We start from the raw sequence: 27,731 nt of genomic DNA, 5'->3' as shown, positions 1-27,731 counted from the left end.
TCAGTTTGTTCTGAGTAACGCATTCAACATGTCTAAGAACGCCTTCAACAACAGAAATTAATTCGTCCCTTAGTAGTATTCTCGAGCTTCTCAAAATAATGTTAGTTTTCCTTATTTCTTTCAAAAAAGTATTAAATGGTGGAAGCGTAAACAAGAAAACTCTGGATTAACAAAATTGGATAACATTATACCAGGTAAAATTTTTTATTGTTTTGTATGAATTTGTAAGAATATGAGTTTTTTTAATCTTAAATTAATTTAACTAATCATATTTTACAGCAGCATTTAGTTGGAATGGACAGTATGCAAAATATTTTCTTGAATTTATTATCGTAGAACAAAATGAAAAATGTTTAACCGAGAAAGAATTTACTTTATTCCTTTTATTCTCAGCTGAAAGGTTTCGCCAAATTTGTTTAGGGTTATAGTAGTTTTAGTATTGTGCAAGCAAAGTAGCCTTGGCGAGTTTTCGCGTTTTTAGTTAAACCATTTTTAATTTTTATCATGAGTGGAATAAAATGATAGTAAAATTACAGAATTCGATAAGTAAAAAGAAATAATGGTCAATCAACTGAAAAGAAAACTACCACCATATATAAACTGTGAGTACACATTTTATTTATTTTGTTCTGAGTGAATTTGAATAAATATCAGTTTTTCAATTCGATGAAAAAAAAAAACGAACTTAACAACATTGACTGGACACTTTTCCTTAACCTAATTCCACATAAATGATTTAACTAACCTTTGTTACTACAGTATCCTACTGAAATAGACAGTATGCAAATAAATTTTCTTGAAAATATTTATCGCAGAACAGATTGAAAAATCCAGAAAGAACGTTAAGAATTTGAAAAATAAAAAAAAAAGTTCGCCAAAAATCTGTTTATAGTGTTATGGTTTTAAAATTATGTGAAAGAATAATGTATCTTGACAAGATTTCGCATATCAGGTAAATCATTTCGATGACGAATGAATTAAATGCATGATTTCTTTGGATATCCAATCATATAGTCATAGAAATAAATTATCTAGTGTTAAACGTTACTCTTGACAGTCTGCCACGTATGTGCACTATGTGACAAAAATGTCAACAAATGCTGGAAATGTCACGAAACTGAACTTAATATGTACTAATGTATAGAAAAAACGGTACAAAATGAAAATGCCGTTCGAAGCGAACCAAAAATTTATGAATTCCGAATTCAACATCGTGAAAATGGCTGCTTCAGAACAACTTACTGTGTGTTCTGCATTAATTGTTTACTTTCGTAATACTTTTTGGTTTCTAATCTCTTTCTATATGGGTCAGAATAACCAAAAGACTTTGAAAAATCTTTTCAAACGAATAAAGCGAAAAAATCATACATACGAACAAAAATCACAACACTTTTAGCATTTTCTTCGTTACCACATGCGTTTGTTTTAGTTTTCAATTCCGCCATTAGACAGTGACTGCAGTGCCCCCTATAGTTCGTTGGAGTTGCGAATTCATTCAGAACAAGATAAATAAAACGTGTACTCACAGTTTATATCAGATATTTTAGATGTTACGCTGTTGCGGATGACGATTCCAAATGATGAATTATGCAAATAAAAAAAATACACGTAATAAACTGTTTGTTTTGCTTTTGGGCAAACGTGGAACGCAATGTTTTAGTTTTTTCGGCAGTTTTGTAAATCACCGCAAGGTAGCGTATTCGAGCTCTGGAGTTGCGAATTTCTAAGTTTCAGCATCTTTAGAATTAAATTTTCCCATGAAAAACAACTGCAACATTTGTATGCAAGTTAAAAAAAAAATCTTAACTATGACCATAACTAATCATTTACAATATTTTAACGTAAAAATAATCTTCCATCCCTTCCTTTCACTTTAAAATAAGTTTCTCTCTTGTTTAAACAGCCATTTTTCTCCATGTAAAAAAAAAAAAAAAGAAAAAAAAAACCTAGTTCAAAATCACTTTACTATTCATATAATACTGGCCTGATGTTTTTTCCTCTCTCCCTTACCTTTTCTTTCTTTATTTACTCAAAGAAATTTGTCCCCGAAGGGCAAAATTTTTTTAATCTGCTTTGCTACGCTGAAAAATGTTTTCCCGGGCCAATAAAGTCCACGTCGGAATATTTGTCTCCGGCGAATGACATATTTCCCTGGCAGATGACAGTAAGTGTTTACTCTGATGTCAAATCGTCTCATTTCTATGACTTGGACTGATTCCAAGAAAGAGGGTACGATTCATATTTATCGTCATGGGGGGACTCCACTGCAGAAGTATCCCGGATTTCGCCCTTTTATAGCATGAATGTCTGCATATTAACAATGCTCGGAATGGAAAATCTTTTAGAGATATGACTACTGGAAATGTTGGTAAGAGATTACGGGAACATAAATCATTCTTATTTTATTAGGAAGAACATAAAAATATTGAACTATCTCACCACAACATGGGATTGATTTTTAGGGGGGAGGGGTAATCGGGCCATTTTTGGTGTAAAAAATTATAAATTAAGAGTAGGATTCATCTAAAAATAAAAAGGTTACCTTTGCGCAAAATATAAAAAAATCAAAAGCAGCGTGAAATCTATCTATACATATCTTCTATAAAAATAATAAAATAAGATGTTTGTGTGTGTGTGTGTGTGTGTTTGTGGCGCACATCCCACGAAAACGGTAAGGCCTAGAAAGATGAAATTTGGTATACTTTTTCGTACTTTTAACCTCACAGATCCCGAACCAATCACGCCAGACGGATATTTTTTGTACTACAGTGTAGGAAATTTAATTTTAAATATGATGAATGAAAAAATTTTGAAAATAGAACAATTTTTGTATTTTTTATAGATTTTTGAAATAACCTTTATTTTACATTTTTTTTCTGGGTTTGGTTTTTTTCGAAACCCATCCTGCAAAAAGTATTGAACCCTCAATTCTAAAATTTTAGTTGGTAATAGTAAAAACATTCCGCTTCATTCAGAAGAAAAAAGTTTTCAAAAATACGCAATAGTTTTTTTATTTTTTTTTACAGTTTTTTTAATGCAGAACACAACGCGAGCTGTTCGCTTGCCGGCTGAGTTCCGAACTTAACTCATCACGTGATCCAACTGAACTCGTTTGCCTTCTCTTCACCTTTTTTTTTAGGTTTTTATCTTTTTGCAAGCGCTACTTTTTGCAAACTGCGGGGAACATAGAGCCTTTTTTTGCGAGCTATTTTAATTAAATGAATAAAGACCGCGGTTTTTTTGCATGATCTTTGTTTCTGTTACGGATTGACGGTTAGGTTAGGTAGATACAGAGATAGATAGAGATTGAGTGGACAAAAAATGTTTTTTTTTTTCGAATTAATACTTATATAAATAAAAAAAAAATTGTTAATTACTGTCAGAGATGCATAGATCGTATAGATAGATAGGCAAATATAGAGGTCGATATAGTAGATAGACTGCAAGAAAGAGACATGCCCGTCATTTAAGGAACTTCAACGGGGTGTCAATGTCCCCCCCCCCACATATACCATGCCTTTGAAAAAACAATGCTTTCACATAAAAGTGGAAGTGCTTTTTGTTACTTTTCGACAAAATTTGCATGAACAGTACGTCGTTTGTGTCTCCCCTCCCCCTCCTATAAAAATATTCCAAACGACGGAACTGGAGACAGATCTAAAAAATATTTTATTCAAACTACTAATGATATAGATAGATATAGATTGATTGATACCGCCACGAAATTTATTTAAGCAGCCACCGAAGTCGGCAACATTGGCGTAAAAAAGCGAATGATAATACTGATTTACAGAGAAAAACATTGATTAATGTCGTCATTCAATTGTCTAAGCAGCCGCCGAAGGCGGTACCCCTGTCGTAAAAAGGCGGACCAGCTGGTCGCCCTAGGCGGCTAGTAATAAAATAAGATGTTTGTGTGTGTGTGTGTGTGTGTGTTTGTGGCGCGCATCCCAGGAAAACGGTAAGGCCTAGAAAGATGAAATTTGGTATACAGGTGCAGTTTTTGCCGAAGATATGCACCTCGGGCTTCGATTTTTGATATTTTAATTAGAAAAAAAGTTATTTAATGTTTTATGTGATTTTTAGCACTTTTTAGCACTTTTAACCTCACAAACCCCGAACCAATCACACCAGACGAATATTTTTTGTACTATTGTGTAGGAAATTTAATTTTAAATATGATAAATCAAAAAAATTTGAAGATAGAGCAATTTTTGTATTTTTTATAGATTTTTGAAAAAACCTTTAATTTGCATTTTTTTCTGGTATTAGTTTTTTTCGAAACGCATCCTGCGAAAAGTATTGAACCCTCACTTCTAAAATTTTAGTTGGTAATAGTAAAAACATTCTGCCCCCTTCAAAAGAAAAAAGTTTTTCAAAATACGCAATAGTTTTTTTTTTTACAATTTTTTTAATGCAGAACGCAACGCGAGCTGTTCGCTTGCCAGCTGAGTTCCGAACTTACCTCATCACGTGATCCAACTGAAATCGTTAGCCTTCTCTTCATCTTTTTTTTTTTTTTTTTAAGTTTTTTATTGTTTTGCAAGCGTTACTTTTTGCACCCTACGGGGAACAAAGGAACAAAGAGCCTTTTTTTTTTTGCGGGCTATTTTGATTAAATAAATAAAGCCCGCGATTTTTTGCTTGATCTGTGTTTTTGTTACGGATTGGCGGTTGGTTAGGTAGATACAGAGATAGAGATTGAGTGGACAAAAATGTTTTTTTTTTCGAATTAATACTTATATAAATTAAAAAAGATTGTTCATTAATGTCAGAGGTAGATCTGCATAGATCGTATAGATAGACAGATAGATAGGTAGACAAATATACAGGTTGATATAGTAGATGGACAGCAAGAACGAAACATGCCCGTCATTTAAGAAACTTCAACGGGGTGTCAATGTCCCCCCCCCCACACACCATGACTTTGAAAAAACAATGCTTTCACATAAAAGTGGAGGGAGTATTCCAAACGACAGAACTGGAGATAGGTCTAGAAAATATTTTATTGAAACTACTAATGATATAGATAGAATGGATTGATTGATACCGCCACGAAATTTATTTAAGCAGCCGGCGAACGCGGCAACATTGGCGTAAAAAGGCGAATGATAATATTGATACATAAAGAAAAACATTGATTAATACCGTCGCTAAATTGTCTAAGCAGCCGCCGAAGGCGGCAACCCTGCCGCAAAAAGGCGGACCAGCTGGTCGCCGAAGACGGCTATATTGAATATAAATAAGAACTGAAAAAAACTTGTTTCGAGGTTAGGGGTCGTCCACAAATGATGTCACGCTTTGAGGGGGAGAGGGGGGTCGTGAAATTGTGGAAAGGGAGTGGAGTGTCACACGAAGTGTGCCATCACACATTTTTTTTTTAAATAATATGCTTCAAAGGGAGGGTAGAGGAAAAGGCGAAATGTGACCATGTGACACAGGCAGGGAAGGTATCAAATTTGTTCAAGGGGTGACATCATTTATGGACAGCTCCTTAGAAGGACTTTGTTAAATGTTTTTCGTGCATAATCTCACTTCATTTTTATTATAAAAGGGCTTTGTGTAGCTACGAAACAAAAACTATTGTACATTTTGCAACCCTACGAGTATTTTTGATTCATTTAAGTTAAAATCAAGCAATGAAATACCGTCATTTTAAGAAATAGATTTTTAATAGTTTTGGTATTGGAAGATAATTTCCATTGATGCACAAGTAACAAGTCACTGAGATTCATATTTTGGCTTGTTTTTACTATAACCAAAAAGAAGAGACTAGCTATTACTAACCCATCTTTCGTAAATGATTAGGATTTTTTTAAGAAAGTTAAATTAAGCAATTAAATTGAGTACTTTTAAGGAATAGATCTTTGATACGGGTATGGTATTGGGCGGTAACTTCCATAGATACACGAATAACAAGTCACTGAATTTTATAATTTCGGCTTTCATCCACTGTAATCGAGAAGAAGAGAATAGCCATCAGTAACCTTTTCTTCGAGAATTTCACCTGAATAATATGCAGAGTAACCACTTTAAATTGCAGCATTCATGCGTGAATGAGATTTCACCTAGAATACTTCTTATTCATAATTTTAACTATGTAAAATAGTTTAATTGCAAGGAAAGAATTATTTTTGTTGATCAGATCATTATCGTATACGAAATGAATAGATGATATTAGTAATAATAACGTTGATGGTGATGATGGTAGTGATGATAATCATGATGATGATAAAAATAATTACGGTAAAATCATCAAAAATGATGATAGTGGTGGTGTTGATGATGATGATGATGATAATGAGGATGAGAATAGCAATAAGAACATTGACAATAATGATTACAATGATGATAATGACGAAAATAACAATAACATCAACACCAACACCAACAACAATAATAATAATAATAATGATAATAATACCAATATTAATAATTATAATAATAATATTAATAATATTCTTAAGAACAATAGTAATAATGATAATAATAATATTAATAATAATATTAATAATAAACATAAAAATAATAGTAATAATAATAATAATAATGATAATAATAATAATTTGTGAATATCTAGAGTGATAAGACCAAGTGGAGGGTACAAGTTCAGTAAAACTCCATTTGAAGATATTCCTACACAAAATCTTCATATAGTATCTTGATAAACGAATATTAGCATGTATTTTAATGATGACCGATAGAGTTCTAAATAAGGCATAGAATAAGAAAAGTTTTTTTTGAAATGATTTTTAGATACATAAAATTTTATAAGAGGTCGCCCAAGTCATTCAAAAATTCCTGCCTTTATTTTTATTCAAAAATATAAAAATAAAAATAAAGATTAGTGCATGCAATAACTGTCAAAATGTATAGCATAACAAGATTTTCTAACTAAATGAGAAAATTAATGAAGCGTCTTATAAAATAAAGAAAAATGATCTTTTGCAGCTTTGAGGATTCTTAATTTATCTTAGTCAGGTATCAAAAGAATTTTTTTCATGGGCATAGTGCAACATGTGGAAAAATCTTTATCAATATTGCTTTTCTTTGTTCACAATTTTAATCATGGAACCGTCTTCCTCAATATAAAATCTTGTGATCGACTTTCATTAATTATGGTAATTTTTTCATCGTTTGAAATAATCGTTTAAAGTATTTTTTGAATTTTAAATATTGGACTGCAGCTGGAACCGACACATTTAACATTACGCGTGGCAGAAAAAAAAGGAGATTGAAGCAGCTATTGTGGTAGCCATAAGCCACACATCGATCAACAACATTGTAAATCATGGCAACGTTTTGAAAAAAACCATGATTATAATAAATCTGTTGAATACGCATTTAAGTTGGTTGAGATAATCAATAAAAAAGAAAAATGATATTTTGCTGCCTTTTTAAGTCTGGTTTAATCATTAGAGGATAGATTGTTTTCTCTTTCTTTGTGGAATCGATAATTAAAAGCATATAAGTTTAGATAAAGTGAAGAACAATTTATTTAAAAAAATGCTTTTACACTAAACTGTTTTAAATCATAGCTTTTAAATAAATATTTAAATCCATATTTATGAAAAAAAAAACAACTTCATGAATACCTTTTCCAGACATCATCCATGCATCATATTACAGAATTTTAAAAAGTAGTCTCCGTCCTGCGTAATTTTTAGAAATACATATTTTCAGTACTTTAAAAGGCGTGGTTAGTTGCAAACGATAGTATATAGAAGAATCAGGTTTAACAGCTGGCAACTTTGAAAATGTACCCCCCCCCCCATACTTTTCAATATGTGTCTAAATTAGACTACGGAGTACCACGATAAGGGACCCTAAAATGAGATCAAAACCCTAAAATCAGCCCTCTCTAAAAATTTCCATGGCTCAGTATGTGCCATAAAATGATTACGTATTTTTTCACTTACCTCTGTCAAACTAAAATATTTTCAACAGAATCTTTACTAATGATAAAGCTGAAAGTCTGGATCTCTGGATGCCTAGATGTCTGGATCTGTGACGGCGCATAGCGCCAAGACCGTTCGTCCGATTTTCATGAAATTTGACTCAAAATTAATTTGTATCATGGGGTGAGTACCTCGAAGCGATTTTGTTCTTTTTCTATTCCAATTTTAAGAACATTTTATCCAGCAAATTAACTTTACATGGACGAGCAAATTGCCACAACGTGGGCGAGCAAATTCCCATAACGTGGACAAGCAAACAACCGTAACATGGGCGAGCAAAGTAACAAAGCAAATTGGCGAGAAATTCATCATCCATTATTTGTAAATATATAGGCGAACCAAAAATACCTTTTTTTTCTACTACGGGCAAAGCCGTGCAGGTACCGCTAGCAAATTTATAGATAATGAATTAAAAAAAAAAACATTTTATTCAACGAACTATAATTTGTTCAAGCACATGTGAACCACTTGTTTACACAGATAACTCCTGAAAAAACTTTGGCGCTGATGCTCCTTCAACGTGCCGTCAATCTTCAATAACATCAACGAAACTAAAACAGTATAATACCAAAATTAGACTTATAAGCAGACTTATAAACCATCTTACTGGAAGCTCTGTTTCGAAAAATAAAAGCTACGCCCATGCTCTTTGATCGAAAAAGAACGAGAAGCGACGTTCGCATCTTGCGAAACCAATGATTTTTTTTCCTTTTTAATTTAGTTGGTAGAGAAGACAAAGGCAAGAGAGCCATATTCCTCTTAGTTGTTGCACTTAAATCAGAATCTTCAGGGAGCATTGAGCTGTAAGCTCACTTCTCGAAACAAAGCATAAACCTTGTCATTCAGCTGTACCAAAATTCTTCAAGAAACCGAGCAACCGCCGCATCGAGATCAGATTTCCTTTTTCGAGTTATCACTTTGCTTTTCCAGTTGGCAACACACTGAGTTTTTAAGAGGCCGGTGGAATGACGCCAACCGAATTGTTCTCCCTATTCGAAAAGCTGTTTTTTTTCCCCATTATTTTATCCTCTTTTGGGGAAAGTGGCAATAAATTGACGCAGAAATAGTTTAAGGGGAAATTTTGTGAGAGTAAATTTCGGTGGTGCCATTACTCACTCACATGGGAAGAAGACTTCGAAAAGCCATTTTTTTTTTGTTCCGTTCTATTATCTTGACTTCGATTAAAGGACCATATTACTTCTTTTATAAGTGGAGAACTTGGAGCATTGTTTCTCTAAATGCTAAACGCTCAACTGAGTTTTTATTCATTGTATGGTCTGGAATATCATACAACCATTTACTATGATTATTTCTAAGCTCGTTGTTTCTGCCCGTAGCTGTTTCGTCCACTCAATTTATTCCCTCGCACTGCGCTGGATTCAGACTTGACACTTATTCTGATTCATGTTTATTGCCCCTTTTAATTGTAACCCTAGAGTTTCTTTCTAAAGCGATACGCGATTCTTTTTGAAAACAGCCTTAAGAACTGCTTTTAGATGTATATTCAAACACTAGGTCTTGAGAAAGTATCATTGTTCAATTAAAAATTTAGTTAAGAAAAAGTCTCGCGTTTCAAAAAGGAGCTAAAGTTGAATCATAAATTACGCTTATTGATATAGTTTTGGTCTAAAAAAAGTGACCTCCAAACAGATGTCTTGATATGTAAAACGCAAAATGATAAATTGTCTAAAATTATATTTGCTCATATTGTTCGAAAATTTAAATATGAAGTGTATGAAGCTTTTACTAAAGCAAGACATTGATTCATAAAATAGATAAATATGATGCTAGAGTAGTTAAGGATAAAAGAAAAAACTGTTTTTAATATAAAGTTATAGAAAACATTTGTAATTGCTTTTCAAAGCTTGGCGGGAATAGTCAACATGCAATTTGGAACAGTTTTCATTTTATAGTACTAGTATAAATGTTAGTGATGAAGCAATAAAATAGTTTTGGCACTTTAAAGAACTAATACTAATGTGTTGAAAAACGGCTAAAGGCAAAAATAAATAGGAAGCTTTTAATGGTGAAATCTTACCTTCTTTTCCTACATTTCCACTATACTTTTTTTTTCTTCATAATTTTAGAAATAAATGCGCTTCAGTCTTTTTTTTACATTTGGTAACTTTCTAAAAAAGGAAAAAAAAAAAAAAAAGATAAAAAGGCAGTTTAAAAACATGTGGCAAAACTCGTTTCAATCTTTTTTTGGAATGTTTATTTTCTTTTATTCTAGCTACTTCGCTTTTGCCGCACACGGGGCTTGTACAGTTTTTAGCCTACTTTTCCATAAAAATAATAAAGAAATAAGTAAATGAAATAGTATGAATAATAAAATAAAACTAGCTGCGTTGCCTGGCTTTGCACGGTGCACCTCGAAAATAATAGTTATGTCTAGTATGTCTAGTGACGCGTGTTCAACAAACAGTCTTGAACCAAAAAAAAAAAAAAAAATCAGTAAAATTTTGCGGCAGATTGCGGGAAAGTAACCAAAAAGTAAACACTTTAAAACTCCCGATTTCAGAAAAAGCCTCAAAACAAAAAACAAAAATTTTTTTTTGTTTATATTCGAGAAAAAAAATGGCAACTAATCTTTCACATTTAAGGATTTTCTTCAGGCTACAACTAAAGTACAAATTTTAATAAAAGCATTGTTACGTAAAGCTGAGATGAAGCACTGAATAATATTTTGAATGGAGGAATACCTTCGAAAAATAGGGATTTTATTTTTAAATCTAAGAGTCATAATTAATAGTTTTTTTATTGATATCTCTGCTAATTATTATCGGAGGATTATGTTAAATAGACAAACATGAAGACGGGAAGATTACGAATCCAGCGATATCTGGCTCGATGGTCAGCTCATTGGCATTCGGGAGAAGTTACTCAGTTTTTAATTAAATAAGATGTTAAAATAAATAACGTAATGCAATGATAAAACTACCTAAATAGATTAAAATTTATTTTTCTACTTATGTAGTTTTGTCATTGATTACGTTATGACGGAAAAATGAATAAATAAATGAAAACATAAAATGAAATAAGGTAAAACAAAAACGGAAATAAAAGGGGAAAAAAATAACTTGAACATGGTACCAAACAGTAAGGAAATGCCTGCTCATCATACAGTCTTTTTTTTTTTCTTTTTTGTCAGTCAGAAGATTCATTGTGTCCTTCTCTAATGACTATTGAGATAATTACTCAATCATATTTTTTAGAACTATCATTGCCAAGTCATTGAACAGTATTATGTTTCTATTTTCGATTTGGAAAAACTTACCTGAAATTTAAAAAAATTGAAAAAATAATCCATTTGGCTCTACAGAGTAAATTTAATTTTTTCCATACTCCTGAACAAATCAGCAAATTGAATTCGATTAGTACATATTTATTGAAAATCCTTTGATATGGAATATGTGTAGGAAAAGATTTTTCATCTTAACGTTTTAAGCTTTGCTTTTTAACCTCATTATTTTTTTTAAACATTTGTTCTTGTAGATGAAATTCTAAATTTTACCTATGAAACCAAAAATGAAAAACTAAAATTTGCAACATGAATGCATAAAAAACGAATTGCGAATTCTTAAAAAAAAAACTTTTTAGTTCTTTGAAATTGGAAAGGAATAATGATGAAAAAAAATCATTAACTTGACTTTAATTGGGAAATTTTTGACCAAAATCAAACCGGAATGTGATTTGCAACTTATGGTCTCAAATAATAAAAGTTTTTAGATTATGAAAATAAGGTATAAAAAAACTTTCAGAGATTACAAAAGCTTAAAATAATCTGACCTTGAAAAATATTATTGAAAATAAGTGATGCCAAGAATAACCATATATTCTTCAAAATATCGGAAAGACGTCAAGGAAATGAGAAGTAATCATGAAGAATTTGATTTTTTTAATGATATTTAAAGAAAGTATTGAATTTTCTTGAAACTATAATACAAAACAATCAAGTACTGAATTTTTTTACCCAGTACTGTAAGTGTATAACTCTTGTGCTCCAAAAGTATGATAACGTATTTTTGCTTCTACATTTTAATCTAAATATTAATCAAAAACAGCAAAACTACTTATTTTATGGGTAGAACCTAAGTTGAAGGGGGAGGAGGGAGGGTTAATAAATAATGACGTAACTACTCTTTAGATGAGCCGTTTTACTGTATACATTTAGGGTAATAATCGGGATTAAAATAAGCAATCGTTTCTGTTGTAAGGAAGAAGGAATATCTTCACGATAAGGTAAGAAACATTTAAGTGAATCAAGAGAAAAGCTTACAGGAAACAGAAAGATCTAACGTTATAATTTTAACAACTGAAATTTCTTCAACAATCAACTTCAATGCGGGAAAATAAAAAGAAAAAGAATGCCAGGGGCTGGATGCTGTTTTTGTGTAAATAGGATGGTATAAAGTCGAGAAGGTGGGGTACAAATAAAGGCGATTCCGGGGTACATGGGGCAGGGTTGCCCATCTAGGGGTAGGGGTCATAGCGCAGACTGCGCCATTGACATTTTTAGGGGGTGTTTCGAGGGGTAGTTTTGACTTTTTTAGTGGTGTTCTTGCTTGGGGGGGGGGGGAGGTCATAGCGCAGACTGCGCCATCGAAATTTTTAAGGGCGGGTGTTTCGAGTTGTATTTTTCACTTTTTTAGGGGTTGTCTTGCTTTGGGGGGGGGGGGGGGTCTTCCTGACAGTTAGGGAGGGTGCACTCTTGCCCTTAGAGAGTAGGGCAAGAGCACAACCCCCAGCAAGAAACTCAATCGCTGAGGCCTGTGGACTCTACCAGTGCTCCTCGAGGACGCCCAGAGGACCAAAGGAGTGGTGCCGCTCGTAGAGGTTCAGGACCGGAGTAGTTATTATTATAAGCATAGAAAAATAAAAACAAAGGGACATCAACTGCGGTCAAGTGGGAGCAATAAGCAATTCGTGATAACTTAAAAAAAGACTAAGCCATGAGCATTAAATATTTCATCTTGTGCCATTCTTCTTTTTGGTTCTCCACTTTCTGCGTTTTAAATAGTAAGTTTTAGCCTTTTTCTTTCTCACACGCTATTCTTTACTAATAATAAAGCTAAAAGTCTCTCTGTCTGGATGTCTGGATCTCTGTGACGTGCATAGCGCCTAGACCGTTCGGCCGATTTTCATGAAATTTGGCACAAAGTTAGTTTGTAGCACTGGGGTGTGCACCTCGAAGTGATTTTTCGAAAATTCAATTTTGTTCTTTTTCTATTTCAATTTTAAGAACACTTTTCGAAGCAAAATTATCACAAGATGGACGAGTAAATTGCGAAATTATCATGACGTGGAATGGGAGAGCGAATAAACATAGCCAATTGGATAGAAATTCGTCATCCATTATTTTGTAAATATACAGGCGAACCGAATGACCTTTTAATTTTCAACTACGGGCAAAGCCGTGCGGGTACCACTAGTAGTTGAATTAAGTGGTTTTTTTTAAACTATAATTTATTTGCGCTTTCATTCAAACATAAATTTCCCATGTTTAAAAAAACTATAATTTCATGGGCTATTTTTAATATTTCGTTAGATATTACACTTGCTACATCATTGTGTTTCCATACAAAATATTTTTTTGATGCCTGTCAGCAATTCTAAATGAACTGTTTTCAAATCCAATAAGAATATCCTGTTTGCCGCGTTTTCGTGAAAGACAAACAAACATTAATCAATTTTGTTCTCCCAAAGCTGATATCTAAGAGCTCAGAACGCCAAGGGCAACATTTCATCTCTGTTATTTGTTCTTCACACGCAGTGAACACATTCCGGTAAAAACGCCAAAGAAAACAAATCCCCCACACACTTCAAACTCCGCGGGGTAGAACGTCTAGTCCCCTGACACATCATTCGTGGATGTGTGAGGAAAGGGTTTCTTTCACCCCCCCCCCCATATGAATATGTATAATAATACCGCAAAGATTTCTGTCTCTAACCAACGAATTTTTCGGTTTGCGGAGCACATGGGTGACTTTTAATCAAACTCGCGTTACAGATTCTTTCGAGCAAGCATAATTCCTTCCCGAAGGCAAAATAGTTTGAGCAGACGATTTTGCATATTCGAGGGGGGCGACCGGCCGTGAAACGTACGAGACGTCACAGCCAGGCACTTGCCCAGGGATTTAAGGGCTTCCGAAACGTTGTGTTTTCTTGATTTCGCGTGTGGTGTTTGTTTTCGAAACTTAGGGGCTAGAGCTTAGATGTTTTGTGTTCTTTTGTCAGAAAAGTTTGGAAATAACCATTTATTCTTTTATTTATGTTCACTTCATGTTATTCGGATATGAAAATCTGAACCACGGGGATTTGATTGCGTAGGCTTTGAGCAGAAGGAAAAGGAAGACAAAACGCAAGGAGCTCTCATGGATTGGTATTTATCTGAAGATAGTAGTAGAAAGAGATGTTCTGTAACTAAATGTTTATTATTTTTTTATTTAACTTTTTACTATAATTTTGTTTTGAGAAAATAAATCAGTAAAATGAAGAATTTTGTCAAACACTTATTTCTAAGTTTAAGTAAAACGGGAATATACTAAATAAAAAACATTTTATACACTCTATAAAGACAACAATTTCAAAAATGACGAAAAAGTACTCAAATTTGAGCATATCGCAGAGTTAAAATGGCTCTGACTATGTGGTATTCAAATTTGAAACATTCAAGTTCTCATCAAATACTCAAATCAACATGTACTCATTTTTGAAGTATTTGAGCTCATTTTTGAATATGTAATAATTTAAAAATTGAGTATTAAGCGAGTTCTGTACTCATTTTTGAGTATGAAATAATTCAGCACACTGTTTGAAAACATGGGTACTCATATTTGAAGCAAAAGATTTCAAGAAAATTTGAAAGTATGAATATATTCATTTTTGAAAACTTCATTCTTCTCAGTGTAGCTCAGCTTAACTTAACGAAATAATTGCACTCCGTCATTTGGTCTGTATAGGTTTCGGTTTCTTCAGATTTTGTAATTATTTACCAGATGAAGTTTCTGCAGGATTTTTATTATTGCATAAATTTACTATACGAATTTATGATGAAGCTCATTGAGCTTATTTCCAGACGAAACTCAGAGTTTATGTTCTTTATTTAAAAGGATACCGCGCAACAATAACTTTGCAACGAAATACGGATTTCAAGGGCCCTTTCAAAGTATTTTAACTATAAATGCATTTTGGTGAATAATTGCCTTCTTAGTGAATTCACATGGTTTTGAGCAAAAAAAAAAAAATTGACACGCTTGATTTTTTTTTAATCTATTAAATGCGATCAATAAGGCCACATACTATAATAAAATGTTTTACTAATATTTAGTATTGTTGGGAAATCTTTAAACTTTTATTAAGTGTAGACTTTTTCACAAAGTATATTCATATATTTTTGATAAAATGTTCATATTTTTATGCTTTTTTTGCATAACATATAAAATTCTAAATTTTCGCATGCTCTTGAACACAGAGAACAACGTCAAAATATAGTTTCTCTGAAACTATCTTTGATGAAAATTTAATTATGCATTCAACTTAGCTATTTCCACCTTTGTTGGTAATTATATTTAAGTTCTTATAAAGAAACTTCAAATTTTTGCGGTATTCCTCTTCATGGCCGACCAGCTAAATAATTAACCCCTTCCGGTATACCGGACTTAAGCTTTAAACAGCTGCGAATCATTTAATAATTGTTTAAATTATTTGATTTTTTCTTTGTAGTAGACTCTTTACATTCTGCTTATTATTATCTGTGAAAGGATGTTTCGTTTGGGGATTGACAACACCGACATGTAGGGATTGGGAGATAGTGCCTCATCTTTTCAAGTTACAAAGGCAAGGTTTTCTTTCTGAGTTTTTAAAAATATACAATCATTTTTAAGTCATTTCAAACGCTTGAATTATGTTTTATTATTTTTTGGGGAACATTTTACAATGAAGTTTGTCTGATATTTTATCGTTTTTTATCTGAATTATGTCCGGAATATTGGACATATCCTAACTCTCTTAATTTTTTATCTACAAACTTGAAATTTTGTCTGTCAGATACTCTTTACCATTGTACACTGTGTATGAAATATTAAAATTTTTGGTTAATTATTTCATAATTCCGACTGGAGGGGTTAACAAACAATTACACTGCCTTACGTATTGAACCAAATTCTCTTAAAACCTCAATTGCTATGACTCGACAACAATATTTCATTGTGCTTCGTCATGGAACAAATGCGTCAATCCTTCGAGATTCCCAAATTAAAGACAAGAGCATTTACAATCAGAGGTCAGGAGGGGACGCCATTTATAGCTCTTTGTGCTCTTCGGTAATAATTTAATAACGTTACGGAGGAATATTGCGTTTAACGCATACCCGCTCACGTTAGAGCTATTTTAATAAACGTTTAGGCCACTCTCCAAGCATTTAATAGTTGAATTTATGGCCGAGAAATGAGATTTGTTCGCCTAACAGCGAAATGCCAATCAAATCCAGTAATTTCGAATGAGTTAAAATGCAAATGGTTGAGACGGAGAGACGGCAACGATGGAATGGGATGCATGGATAAAGATGGCATTAAATTGGTTAAGTATTTTGCAGCAACGTTCGTTCAACAAAATAACGTAGGTGAGCATTTATAGTGTTTGGGAACAAGAGATACAAGTTAAGCGAATATGTCTTGTGGTGATTGAGATTAAAAAGTTACCAACCAGGAAAACTTCGACGCATTAATAATTTTTATTTCGATTCTGACAAAACAATGATCGATATGGAACTTCTAGTTTACCTTGTTGTTTTTGTCGTGTCCGTAGTTAATAAACGCTACAGAAATATTGTTGTCATTGCGGTGCCAGAGGTTGGATTCCTTTATTTATTTTACAGATAAGACAACACAAGAAAGATTTACAGCACATAGAGAGGAAATAACACCCAGGGGACCAATGGGAATCGAACCCACGACCTTCGATTCCCTCTTATGAAGTGAACCTTCTACCACAAAGGCACGGCGGCCCCTCAAGTTTACCTTGTAACAACCATTAAAAGATGTTTGATTTTAAGTAACACACACACACAAAGGTGGATGTCATCCTCTTAAATGCACAAAGAGAAACCCTAAAATGTGAGATTGGGGAATTCAAAAATCCTACCCTTTTATTGAATGCTCCCCAAAAGTGTCCAATATATATGTCTTCTACTTCCACTGTAATTTGACGTGATTGATTCACTTGAAAACATTCTCACTCGACTGTACAGCTATAACGCAAACTTCACTTCTGGCTGTAAAGGTGGAAAGCATTACGTTTTTCAGTGTTTCTGTAGGGATTTTTGGTGTCTAATGTAGTCTAAGACTAATAATACTAATAATAGTACACAATCGCGGCTGAAATATTGCTTAAAATCACAAAATACTAAAAATAACCAACACTGAAAATACTTTCTTTTCTTTTGAATTCAGTCCGATATACTTATAGACCGGTTAGATGAATTAAAATAAATTTATAATAGTAAAATCCTCTTATTATACTTAAAAAGCCTTTTTTTTTTCGCGTAAGTGAAGATATAGGTAATTTCGCGAGCTGAAATTTTCGAGAATTTTTTATGAACAGAACCGAAAGTTGAAAAATTCGCAATGAAAGCCTATTTCACGAGGATCAAGATTTCGCGATTATGACGAATTCTCGAAAGTTGCGAAAATAAGTGCTTTTACAGTACTCGTGCAATGTTCTTCAATATGCTGTAAGGTTCATGCTCTCAAAACCAAATCGTAACGTTGTTCGTATGTATCGAATCAGTGGCATACGCCCTATACTAAAGCCCTCGATCCGTCTCCAGGGACCCAGGGCTTTACCCTATACTAAGTAAATCAAATGCGGTTGAACCTTAGCTGTCTGAACTATTTTAGGCGTAACTTCCGGCTAACCAAAGTTCATTTTTAAGCATTTTTTTTTTAAATTTTATTAATACCTTTTCACACGAAACGTTTTGTTAATTAAAACTCATTTTTAAGCAATTTTTGAATGCAACAACAACAAAAAGTAACTCTGAAGCTTTCGCATGCTTTAAAAATTGATTGATATGACTGGGCATCAAAATGATTGTGCCACTAGCTAAAAAAAAACTCCGTGACAGCTGCAGAATGAATCATTCGAAACGACAACAAACCAAACATGATTTCAAACCTTTGTGAAATTTATCGTTTCAAAATTAAATTTCTGGTGGCTATAAAAATTTCCAGTTCAATAACTAATTCTTATTTTTATTTTGCTATATCAATTTTAATTATACGTAATCAGTAACAGAATATGTAGTCATACATAATCACAAAATTTATACATTTTTAAGTATCCGAAAAACTCGGTTATCTAACGACAGTCAGTCACAATTACTTCGAATAATCAAGGCTTTTCTACAAACTGTATTTATTTCGAATAATTATACTGATTTTTGGAAAAAAAAATGTTGGAAGGAGTAAACTAATTTTTTGAAGTTTAAATCTTTTCTCAGCAATGAGATTGGCCCAAATAAATTTAACATTTATTGCTGGTAAAACTTCTAAATTGCTTATCAGGCACCCAGAAGTCAGTACAGATGGACACACATTACGAAGAAACAAGAAAGTAAGTTGAAAAAACTTATAAAAGAACTAGCAAAAATACCCGGCTTTGCCTGGGTTAACAATAATTATGAGAAACAATCGTTACTTGCATTTGTTTTCTGATTTAAGTGAAATAACTTAAAACACACCTTTTTGACGTGATTTAAAATCTAGCTTCTTCCTTACTCAAAAAACTAAAGTAGCAGTAAGTAAAAAGAGCAAAATAGTATTCATTTAGAAACGAAAACACGAAATTTAAGCGTATACAAATTTGAAAAATTTCCGAAATATGAAATTAAACTTCACATGTTTAAAAAGATTTATCAATTAAATTTTTTTGTTACTTGGAGTTTTACCTTCTCTGTATGTCTATTGAAGAACGAACTGTTTAAAAAAATGTAGCCGCGCGCCCGTGATCCCCTTAAACTTGCTTTAGTTATTTTGGAAAATTTTAATTATTGTGGGTTCTTGGTGCGATTTAAAATGCTACCGAATTTGCGGGAATCGTTTTGGGATACCTTGGATAATGTTCCCCCTCCTTACTTTGTAAAACGGTATGTTACTAATTTTTGTTAAAGATATATTGCTAAGATTTCTTATCCATATGCTAAGATACTTTTGGTCACCATAAAATGGCGCTAAACAATTTCATCCGTAATGTTTCCAAAGTAAGTAGTAAAATTTGGCGATGGTTTGAATTTGTGCACAAAGTCACATTAATGGAAGTTTTTGTGCTGTTTATGGATTTGCCTAATTTAGTTGCTGGATTATTTTACAGTAAAAAAAGTTTTTAAAGATTCTTTGATTGACGATATTTTGTTTACATGGTGAAAGCTGACAAACATTATTACGTAGTCTGACTTCAAAAACCGTGACAGTTGAAAAAACTGCCAAATGCATCCGCTACTGAAATCTTTCTGCATAAATTTTGGCGAGGTTTCTGCTGTTAGATTGGATAATGATTAAAAAATCCAATCAGCACAAATAATAAAAAAGCCCTATTAATTACACTAAAGTTCCGTTTAAATGGAAAATAATCAACCAAATCTATAGTTATTATTAGCCAATCATGGAGAAAAAACGTTACTTTAGGATTTGACTTGAGAAAAGCCTCAAACACACTCAGACGAAACACAAAAACATTCAACAATTCTAACTATGAACTGGGAGTTGAGATGATACACTAAATAATGAATTGGGTTGAGGAAAGCCTTCGAACATGGAACAAAAAAAGCCCATAACTTGTTTTTCATACCACTTAGAATTTTCTAACAGATGCCATCTTCAGCAGAAAAATAAGCGCTTTCGATGGACACATAGTTTTAATATGTGCACGTATTTTTTAACCGTCATATTGTTGCATTTATGTGAAAATTTGGACAAATTAGAATAAAAAAGGAACTATCAATCGGATTTTTTTCGAACTGGTCTACAAACCTCCCCAGAACCAAAAAGGACAAACGCTGTAAGTTTCAGCCAAATCTGCCGGGTAGTTTCTGAGATCTTAGGGAACAAATTTACCAAAGTCCATTTTTATATATATAGATATATATTATACCATACCCATACATTTTTTGTTCATGTATGATTAATATTGACCAAAATACATAGTTATACATATACAGTTGAACTCTCTTAATACGATCACGTTTAATACAAATTCACGGCTAAAGCGAACACTTTGTTCGTTAAGTTTGGTTTTCTATCTAATTACATTAAAAATTTCGCGTATAATACGAAGGGTAGACCGGGGCACGTTTACGCGGATTTTTTTCAATGAATTTTCTAATTTTTATGTTTTAACTTGGGAAATTTTAGACATTGCGGTTATATGAAGCAGTTAATGAAGTCAAAATTGGCATATTCAGTTGTTGCTAAGCTTGTGTTTTTAACCGTTAAAAAAATATTTTTAAGTACAATTCGGTTGCGTAATTTTGCCCCAGACACGGGGCACGTTTACGCATATTTATTTCGACACCTAACGTGGTTCTGTTAGGGTTTTAAACATAATATCTTACCATCGCAAAAATAAAGCAAATTTATTACAGACTGAATAGTGTATAAAGTTGAAGCTGAAAAGGCATGAAGACAGAGCACTACATGATTGTAAGCTATAAGATATGAATGTGTAACTTAACTAAAAATTAAGTGGTAATTTTCAAAACTAAATAGCTGGAAAATACTAAAAATGTTTGAAACAGTTTGGAGCAAAAAAAGTGCCAGGGCACATTTAGGTAAGACACAGTAAGAACGATTGTAAAGGTGCTCCGACGTTCAACGCGTAAATTTGCCCCGTCTCCAAGTTTGGATTTATTTTTAACGTGCAAAAAATTTAATAACATTTCAGTTCATACAAATGCAATTCTCAAAAAAGGATAAAATTCTGCTAACTTTTATACATTTGTTTTTCCTTAATTAAGTATTATTTGCTCACAATAAGCTTCAAAACGTTCAACACAGAATTTAGAAAACTGATATAGAGCTTGATATAGAACTTGGTAGAAAACTGAGTATTTTTTCTGCATGCTGTACCGAAACTTGACTAAAGCTCAAAAACTTGTGAGAATATTTGCTAGGGAGTAGCATCAATCTGTTATAACTGTTGGCTCTCCAGTTATGATTCGTTTTGAGAAAAAGGCACTGCGTAAACTTGCCCCGATCAACCTTACATTAAAATGAAAGTCTCGGCTAAGACGAACAAAAATGTCTGACCTCTTTACTTAAAATGTTCATGGTTGAATACTGTGATATTCTTTTTTATATATTATTCGTCATTTTGTTAGGTAGTGGAAATCCCATTGCGTAAAGAGAAGAAAATGTTAAACATTTTACATAGAAGATAAAGCCCGTACATTTGTTTGCCCGTGGACATTTCAATTTATTCAGAGATAAAACTGTTCATCTTCCATTGTGGATTTCAACCTACATGTATTCTACGATTGTGGATTATCATTGTTCTTCTTCAATATTTTCCAAAAACATTCATTTATAAGAAATAAGTGATTTTTTTCTGAATGGACTAATGGATTGCAATGTGTGTATTAGTAGTAATGTCTTTTTAAATATAGGTAAGCATTTCTGCATTTTTCACAGTATCACTCATTCACGGTTTTACGAATAATGGCTAATACGAACAAATTCGTGGATTTTTGGTACTTCGTATTAACTGAGCTCAACTGTGTATGAACCGAACCACTGTAAAAAGGTTTCGTGACGATGGAGATATTTTAAATATTTTATAGTGGTTTGGCCTATTAATGATTTTATAAAGAGCCCACTGTCTTGAATCACGATTTTTCTGAAATCTTATTTTTTTTATTAAGTTTCCGCAATTTTTGTAATTAGTCCATGTTTTGAAATTTTATTTGAATTTATTACTCCATTAATAAACTTTTCTGTTCATAGTTTGCGTTATTTGACGAACTAAAGATACATATAAGACAAATAGCGTCAGAAAAATATATGAAACTCACATATTACATTAAGAGCAACTGCAAACTAAGATTACTGCAAACACTAAGAGAATGATGAATCATGAAGAATAAAAGACGAATTTTTCATTTTACAGCTTATCAGGAAAAATAGTATGTTAATGCATCACATTCCTCGAAAACAATTTTTTTTTTCAAGATTTATATAACCTAATAATTAAATATAAAGTTTAAGAATTTAGACATAAATGTGTAACATATTTTGAAACATGTATAGTATCGAACCCCCCCCCCTCCCCTTGCTACCGGTAAACGGCTTCTTGTAATCAAGTTACGTCAACATTTATCAAACATAACGCTTCTAATTAAAAGAAGCAAAAAAACTCCTCAACTCGTTAATCAAACATGAGCAATTACGGAAGAACTAAACGGAGTAGAAAAAAATTCCAAAAAATAAAATAGCTCAGCAAAAATTTTCAAAAATTCAATGAAGTGGAATTCCCGCGCATTTTAACAACATTAAAAATCGATTTCCTTCCATTTATAACCAGATTCCATCCTGCATTAACACTACAGCAAATAGCAGACGGCTGGATCCATATTTTAAAATCGCCGACTCATTCTAAGTTTAATTTTTTTATTTTTCTTTCGCATAATATTTAACGAGAGTTTTAAAACTTAGTCAACCGTTCAGATCTAGAGGATTATATACGTGCATGTATAACTTTTTTCGCTGAAAAAGTTGTCAATTTTGAACGTTGCCCAATTACAACTTCCATCAATCAAAATGGATCGTTCCATTCTGTTTTCGGAGGGATGATCTGAACCCCCTTACAGGAGCAATAAATCAAATGATTGAAATCCATTTTGAAGTGCGACCCTTTTGAAAAGAGAGGTGAATATGGAATAGAATTTTCGAACTTTTTTTTTTCATTCCACCTCCCCGCGAAAATTCCCAAAATGCTCGTTTAAGTAGCCATTTTCAGTTAATGGTGTATTCGAAGAGGGGAGGATTGGACAGGATAGTTGCTAATTCTCCCTCAGTTCCTGTCATTGCAGAGTTTAATTTTTCTTTTGTGTTTTTTTGCTCAAAGTAAAATGAACTGTTATTCGTGGTGCTTGGAAAATGAGAGATCATTCTAAGTTTGACATCTTCAAGTAATACCTTGGTACCTTAAAAAATACTTTAAATGGAAACAAAAAAATTATGGTTTGATAATCAAATTTTTATAATAAAATTACTTTCGTAAACTTCCTTACGTAGAGATCTTTGATGGGAGATAGGCCAAAATAAGTAATTTCAATATCAGAAAGATCTTAAAAGAAAAAAAATGCTTCTTACTGGTTGAATATCGATCAATACTTGGAAGGACATTAATTAAAACAAGCAATTTTAGTTAAATATAAGCATCCTCATATATATAATAGCGAATTCACTGATCGACCCCCCTGACGTCACTAATAATGAGACTCGCTCCATGGCATGTGTGACGGCATTGTTTCATTGCTGAAGCACCAAAAATTCAATAAGTTGTTTATAATTTGATAATATTTTTTGGCAATGTTTGACATGCAGGAAAATGTTTTATTTAGATAAGGCTGAACTGGATCCGGTCACTTAACTGTTTTACTGGTAAGACTAATTTCAGGGGAATAAAGAGACGAAAAAGTGATCAACAGTTGACAATAGAATTAATCCACTGGAGTTAGGGTTGAAATTTCAACTATCAAACTATCACCAAGCAGGCAATAGTTTCGATCAAATGTAGAAGCAATTTTCATACCTTGATGGGCGATTTTCTAGTTATACATAAAAAGCATCAACTCGGATTCTGATTAAAGTAAATAATTTCAATCATAAAATGCATGTAAAAAATAAAACAATTGGAAAGTTTTATTGTATACATATGTGTTATTAATGTGTTATAAATGTTCGATGCATTTTTTAAAAAATTCATTCGTCAATCGAATATAAACATCTTTTTCCACTCTTCGTTTTAACCGGAATTTCGCTAAAGCGGATTACTTCAATCTCTTTAATTGGGACTCTACTGTATTTTTTTTGGGGAAATGACACTATATTCTTCTATTCTGAATAAGCCTGTGTTTTACCTTCTAACGCGCTTGCTTCGTTTACCCTCCGCACCCCCGAATGAGGAATGACAAATGAACAGGACCGACATTTTTTTATCGAAGGTGAAATCTATTTTCATTTATGAAAGCTGAAGTTTAGATACACGTTCATTGGGAGTTTATGTTATATGGATATCGATTTATCGTGTAGGGACTTCGATATTTCATATATAAAAGCAGATTACCTGAGAAATGCAAGGAAATTGCTCATGTTAACCCCATAAAGTATGATTTGAATCAAATAAAATTCAATGACCCGAAGCATTTTCACTCACTGCCATTACCGATAAAATGTTTTTAGGTAATCAATTTCGGCGAAGAAAGATAAAAAAGGCATATTTCAAAGTTTTAGGAAGAAAAAGAAAATCTTTTCTTCGGAGGGTCAAAATTAGAAAGTAAATCTGCTTTGAACGTGCGTCAGAATGCATTTGGTCAATTTAGGATAAATGTTCACGCTTTTGAAGTGGAAATTCGTGCAAAAATCCAGCAGGTGGGGCTTATTATAATCATTACATTGGTGAAATATTATGATACACTAATGGCTTTCGGTGTTTTTATGTATTCCAAATAGCATTGTTTCTAAAGAAATTTTATGAGTTTTGTATAGAATGTTTTGAAATTCATCTCATTTTTTATGACTACACAATAAGAGAAATTTCAATTTCCTGATTTCGGTTAAATGAAGATAATTGTAGTAAAGAAAATTTTGTTTCTATTTAGTGAGATACAGCATAAATGTTGTAAGAGTTTAAGACATTACTGGATGGAAGAGCATGGGAATGAATACATTCGTTTATCATAATAGATAGTCATGATGGCGATTTAACTGTAATCATTTTGATAGATTTTTTTATATTTATTGAGCAATTTTTGGGAAGAAATAGCTCAACTGAAAGAACATGTTCCGTTTTGATTGTTGTGATTACTGTCTTGACTGTCAAAATACTGTGTGTTGTTACTTTCAAATAAATCCTCATATATATATATATATATATATATATATATATATATATATATATATATATATATATATATATATATATATATATATATATATATTATAGCCAATTCACGGATCGAGAAACGCGTCTGACGTCACCAACAAGGACACTCGCGCCACGCCATGATAATTTGGTAATATTTTTTGGTCATGTTTTATATGCAGGGAAATGCTTTATTCTGACAAGGCTGAACTGGACCCGGTAACTTAACTGTTTAACTGGTAAAACTGTCATTTTAGGAGAGTGAAGAAACGAAAAAGTGGTCGACAATGAACGCTATCTACTGAAGTTTAGGCTTAATCCACTGGAGTTTGTGTTAAAATTTCAAATATAAAAATATCACCAAACAGGCAATTGCTTCGTTCAAATGTAGAAGCAATTTTCACCCGTCATACCTTGACGGGTGATTTTCTAGTTATAAAATAAGGATCAACATTTAAAAAAAAGCTCGAATCTGAATTAGTTTTTTAAATCAGTGCTTTATCAGTGTAAGAATCTATAAATACCCTGCAAGTATGCACAAAGCATTTTTGATTATTTTCGTTCACTCTTCGGGTTGCATAACAGCAGGAATGACTTGAATCTTTTTACCACTGATGGCAACAACAAAATACGAGTCATTACCTACCCAAAAAACCCCTTCAGTTCCATTGCTGTATCTCAATTTTCATGCCCAGTGGACCCATTGCCAGACGACCTCACCCAACAACGCCGTCGCACCACTAGAGAGAGTATAGATTCCCCACAAGTTCATATTGTTCAGGACTGACTCACGAATAATCCTCTCCCGACGGTCTGAGGAGTATTAATAAATCGAGGTTCTCTAATTGCTGGGTGAGTGAAATTTTATTGAATTTGTTCCTCTTCTGGGGGTGTGGGACGGGAGATCCTTACCCACCCTTTTTCCGCGCCGATTCGGAAGCCTCACCCTCTTGAAGGTTCTCATTCTGTTCAGGTGATGACGCGATTTTATTAGATCTGATGTGAAATTTGACGTCTGATGGTGTAATGGCACTAGTCTGCAGTTTAAGAAGCACAGACGCTTTTAGGAGCACGGAAAAGCAATTATTTTGTACTTAAATTTTGATTAAACGAAAGCTACAATTTCCCTGGATTTTGCTGTTTTGAAATTAGAATGCTTAAAAACATAGGATTTAACCATTTCCAACAACTAAAAAGTAGAAAAAAGAATCCATTCTGAAAAAGTTTTTGCTCATTGAAAGATGAGGATTTACGCATTATATAAGAATACAAGACAATCATACACACATATATAAGTACGTTATATTTCTACAGATCACACTGCACTCCAGGACCCCCCCCCCGTACCTATTACTACGAGTGATTTAACCGGTTTTATGCAGCCTGACTACAGCTTTGCGTTTTTTCCTCTAAATCGAGACCAAAAGCTGAGAAAACCAATGATCCAGCACCTCATAGCTATTGATTTAGAACGGGAACCTAGAGAACTTCGTGACCACGACATATTTGACGTGCTCCAGTCATCACTAGTGAGCACGGAGGCTTCAATCGTGCTGGCATCAAACCCATAAACCACCAGTCACGAGTCCAACGCCTTATCGACCAGACCATCACGGCTTTTTCGATTGAGTAGGAGGAGGTTCACTTCGCTCGCCTTACTCTTCAAATGACAGACCCGAGTATTTGTAACTGTATTAATTGAATTATAGATGCAAAACAATGGAGAATGTGAACTTTCTTTTAAAAAAATCAGTAATTTATTCCTTTTAATTATTTCTACTTCTACGGCCCTACGGAGTGCGGTTTCTCATAAAATCCTCCCGCTACCGCGGTTACTACATGTTTTAAATATGGCAATAAAAGGAGTAAGTGATATCAAGTAATGTTTGAATAGCAATCATGGCTTAAGAAGAAATATGTTATTCCAGTTGAAAGATTTCAAAGATATAGAAACATTAAGAAAAAACATACCAGACTATAATTGAAAATAAATAGCAAGATATTGCTTTTGACTAATTTTATTAGGTGTACCGAAAGCGTGCTTTTGCTGCGTTTAGTAATAATAAAACGCAATAACAGCAATAAAAAATAGCTTTTGCACTTTATGAGCAAGATTCATGATAGCGTCAAAGCAGCTGCAAGTATAACACACTGCTCAGCGTTACTTCGGAAGCGTTGAGCATTGTACGATCGAATTTTAATGATTCTTTTGCGATCGTTGGCGAGCGGGGGTGTAGCTCAGTGGTAGAGCGCTCGCTTCGCATGCGAGAAGTCCTGGGTTCAAATCCCAGCTCCTCCACTTTTTCTTCTTTTTTTTAAACTATCCTACTTATTTCAAAAAAAATTAACATTTGATCCTTCTTGCAATAAATAGACAATGCAGATCAAAAAGCTAGATTTACAAATCAAATAAGAAATAAAATTGTAAAATTTTACTTTTGTGACCATTTTTAGCGGCAGTTACGTCTGATACTGTTGCGACCTATCATTGGGGGGGGGGGGGGAGGGAGGGGGGTAGTTAGTGGTAGAGCGCTCATTTCGCATGTGAGATGTCCATTTTAAATCCCAGCTCTTCCATTGTTTGCCTTCCGCTTTATAATGATGGTGCGGTGCTTATTAAAAACTTAAATGTGT

The 27,731-nt window shown here is 33.1% G+C and overlaps 1 protein-coding gene and 1 non-coding gene across 2 annotated transcripts in view; both read left to right on the top strand.

The window, feature by feature from the left end:
- Positions 1–8,765, top strand: part of LOC129216557 (uncharacterized) — a 39,592-nt gene extending 30,827 nt beyond the window's left edge. Inside the window, exons 2-3 of the mRNA XM_054850772.1 lie at positions 6,172–6,315; positions 8,680–8,765. Of these exons, the coding sequence (XP_054706747.1) occupies positions 6,172–6,315; positions 8,680–8,765 (230 nt within the window). The remainder of the gene's footprint in view (positions 1–6,171; positions 6,316–8,679) is intronic.
- An 18,559-nt stretch (positions 8,766–27,324) lies between these two features.
- On the top strand, positions 27,325–27,396 carry Trnaa-cgc (transfer RNA alanine (anticodon CGC)). The gene has a single exon. It is a non-coding gene; the product is annotated as a tRNA-Ala (tRNA).
- The last annotated feature ends 335 nt before the right edge of the window (positions 27,397–27,731 follow it).

Source organism: Uloborus diversus, chromosome 2 (assembly GCF_026930045.1).
Source record: "Uloborus diversus isolate 005 chromosome 2, Udiv.v.3.1, whole genome shotgun sequence".
NCBI classification, from domain to species: domain Eukaryota; kingdom Metazoa; phylum Arthropoda; class Arachnida; order Araneae; family Uloboridae; genus Uloborus; species Uloborus diversus.
This window is presented reverse-complemented; position numbering and strand designations above follow the sequence as displayed.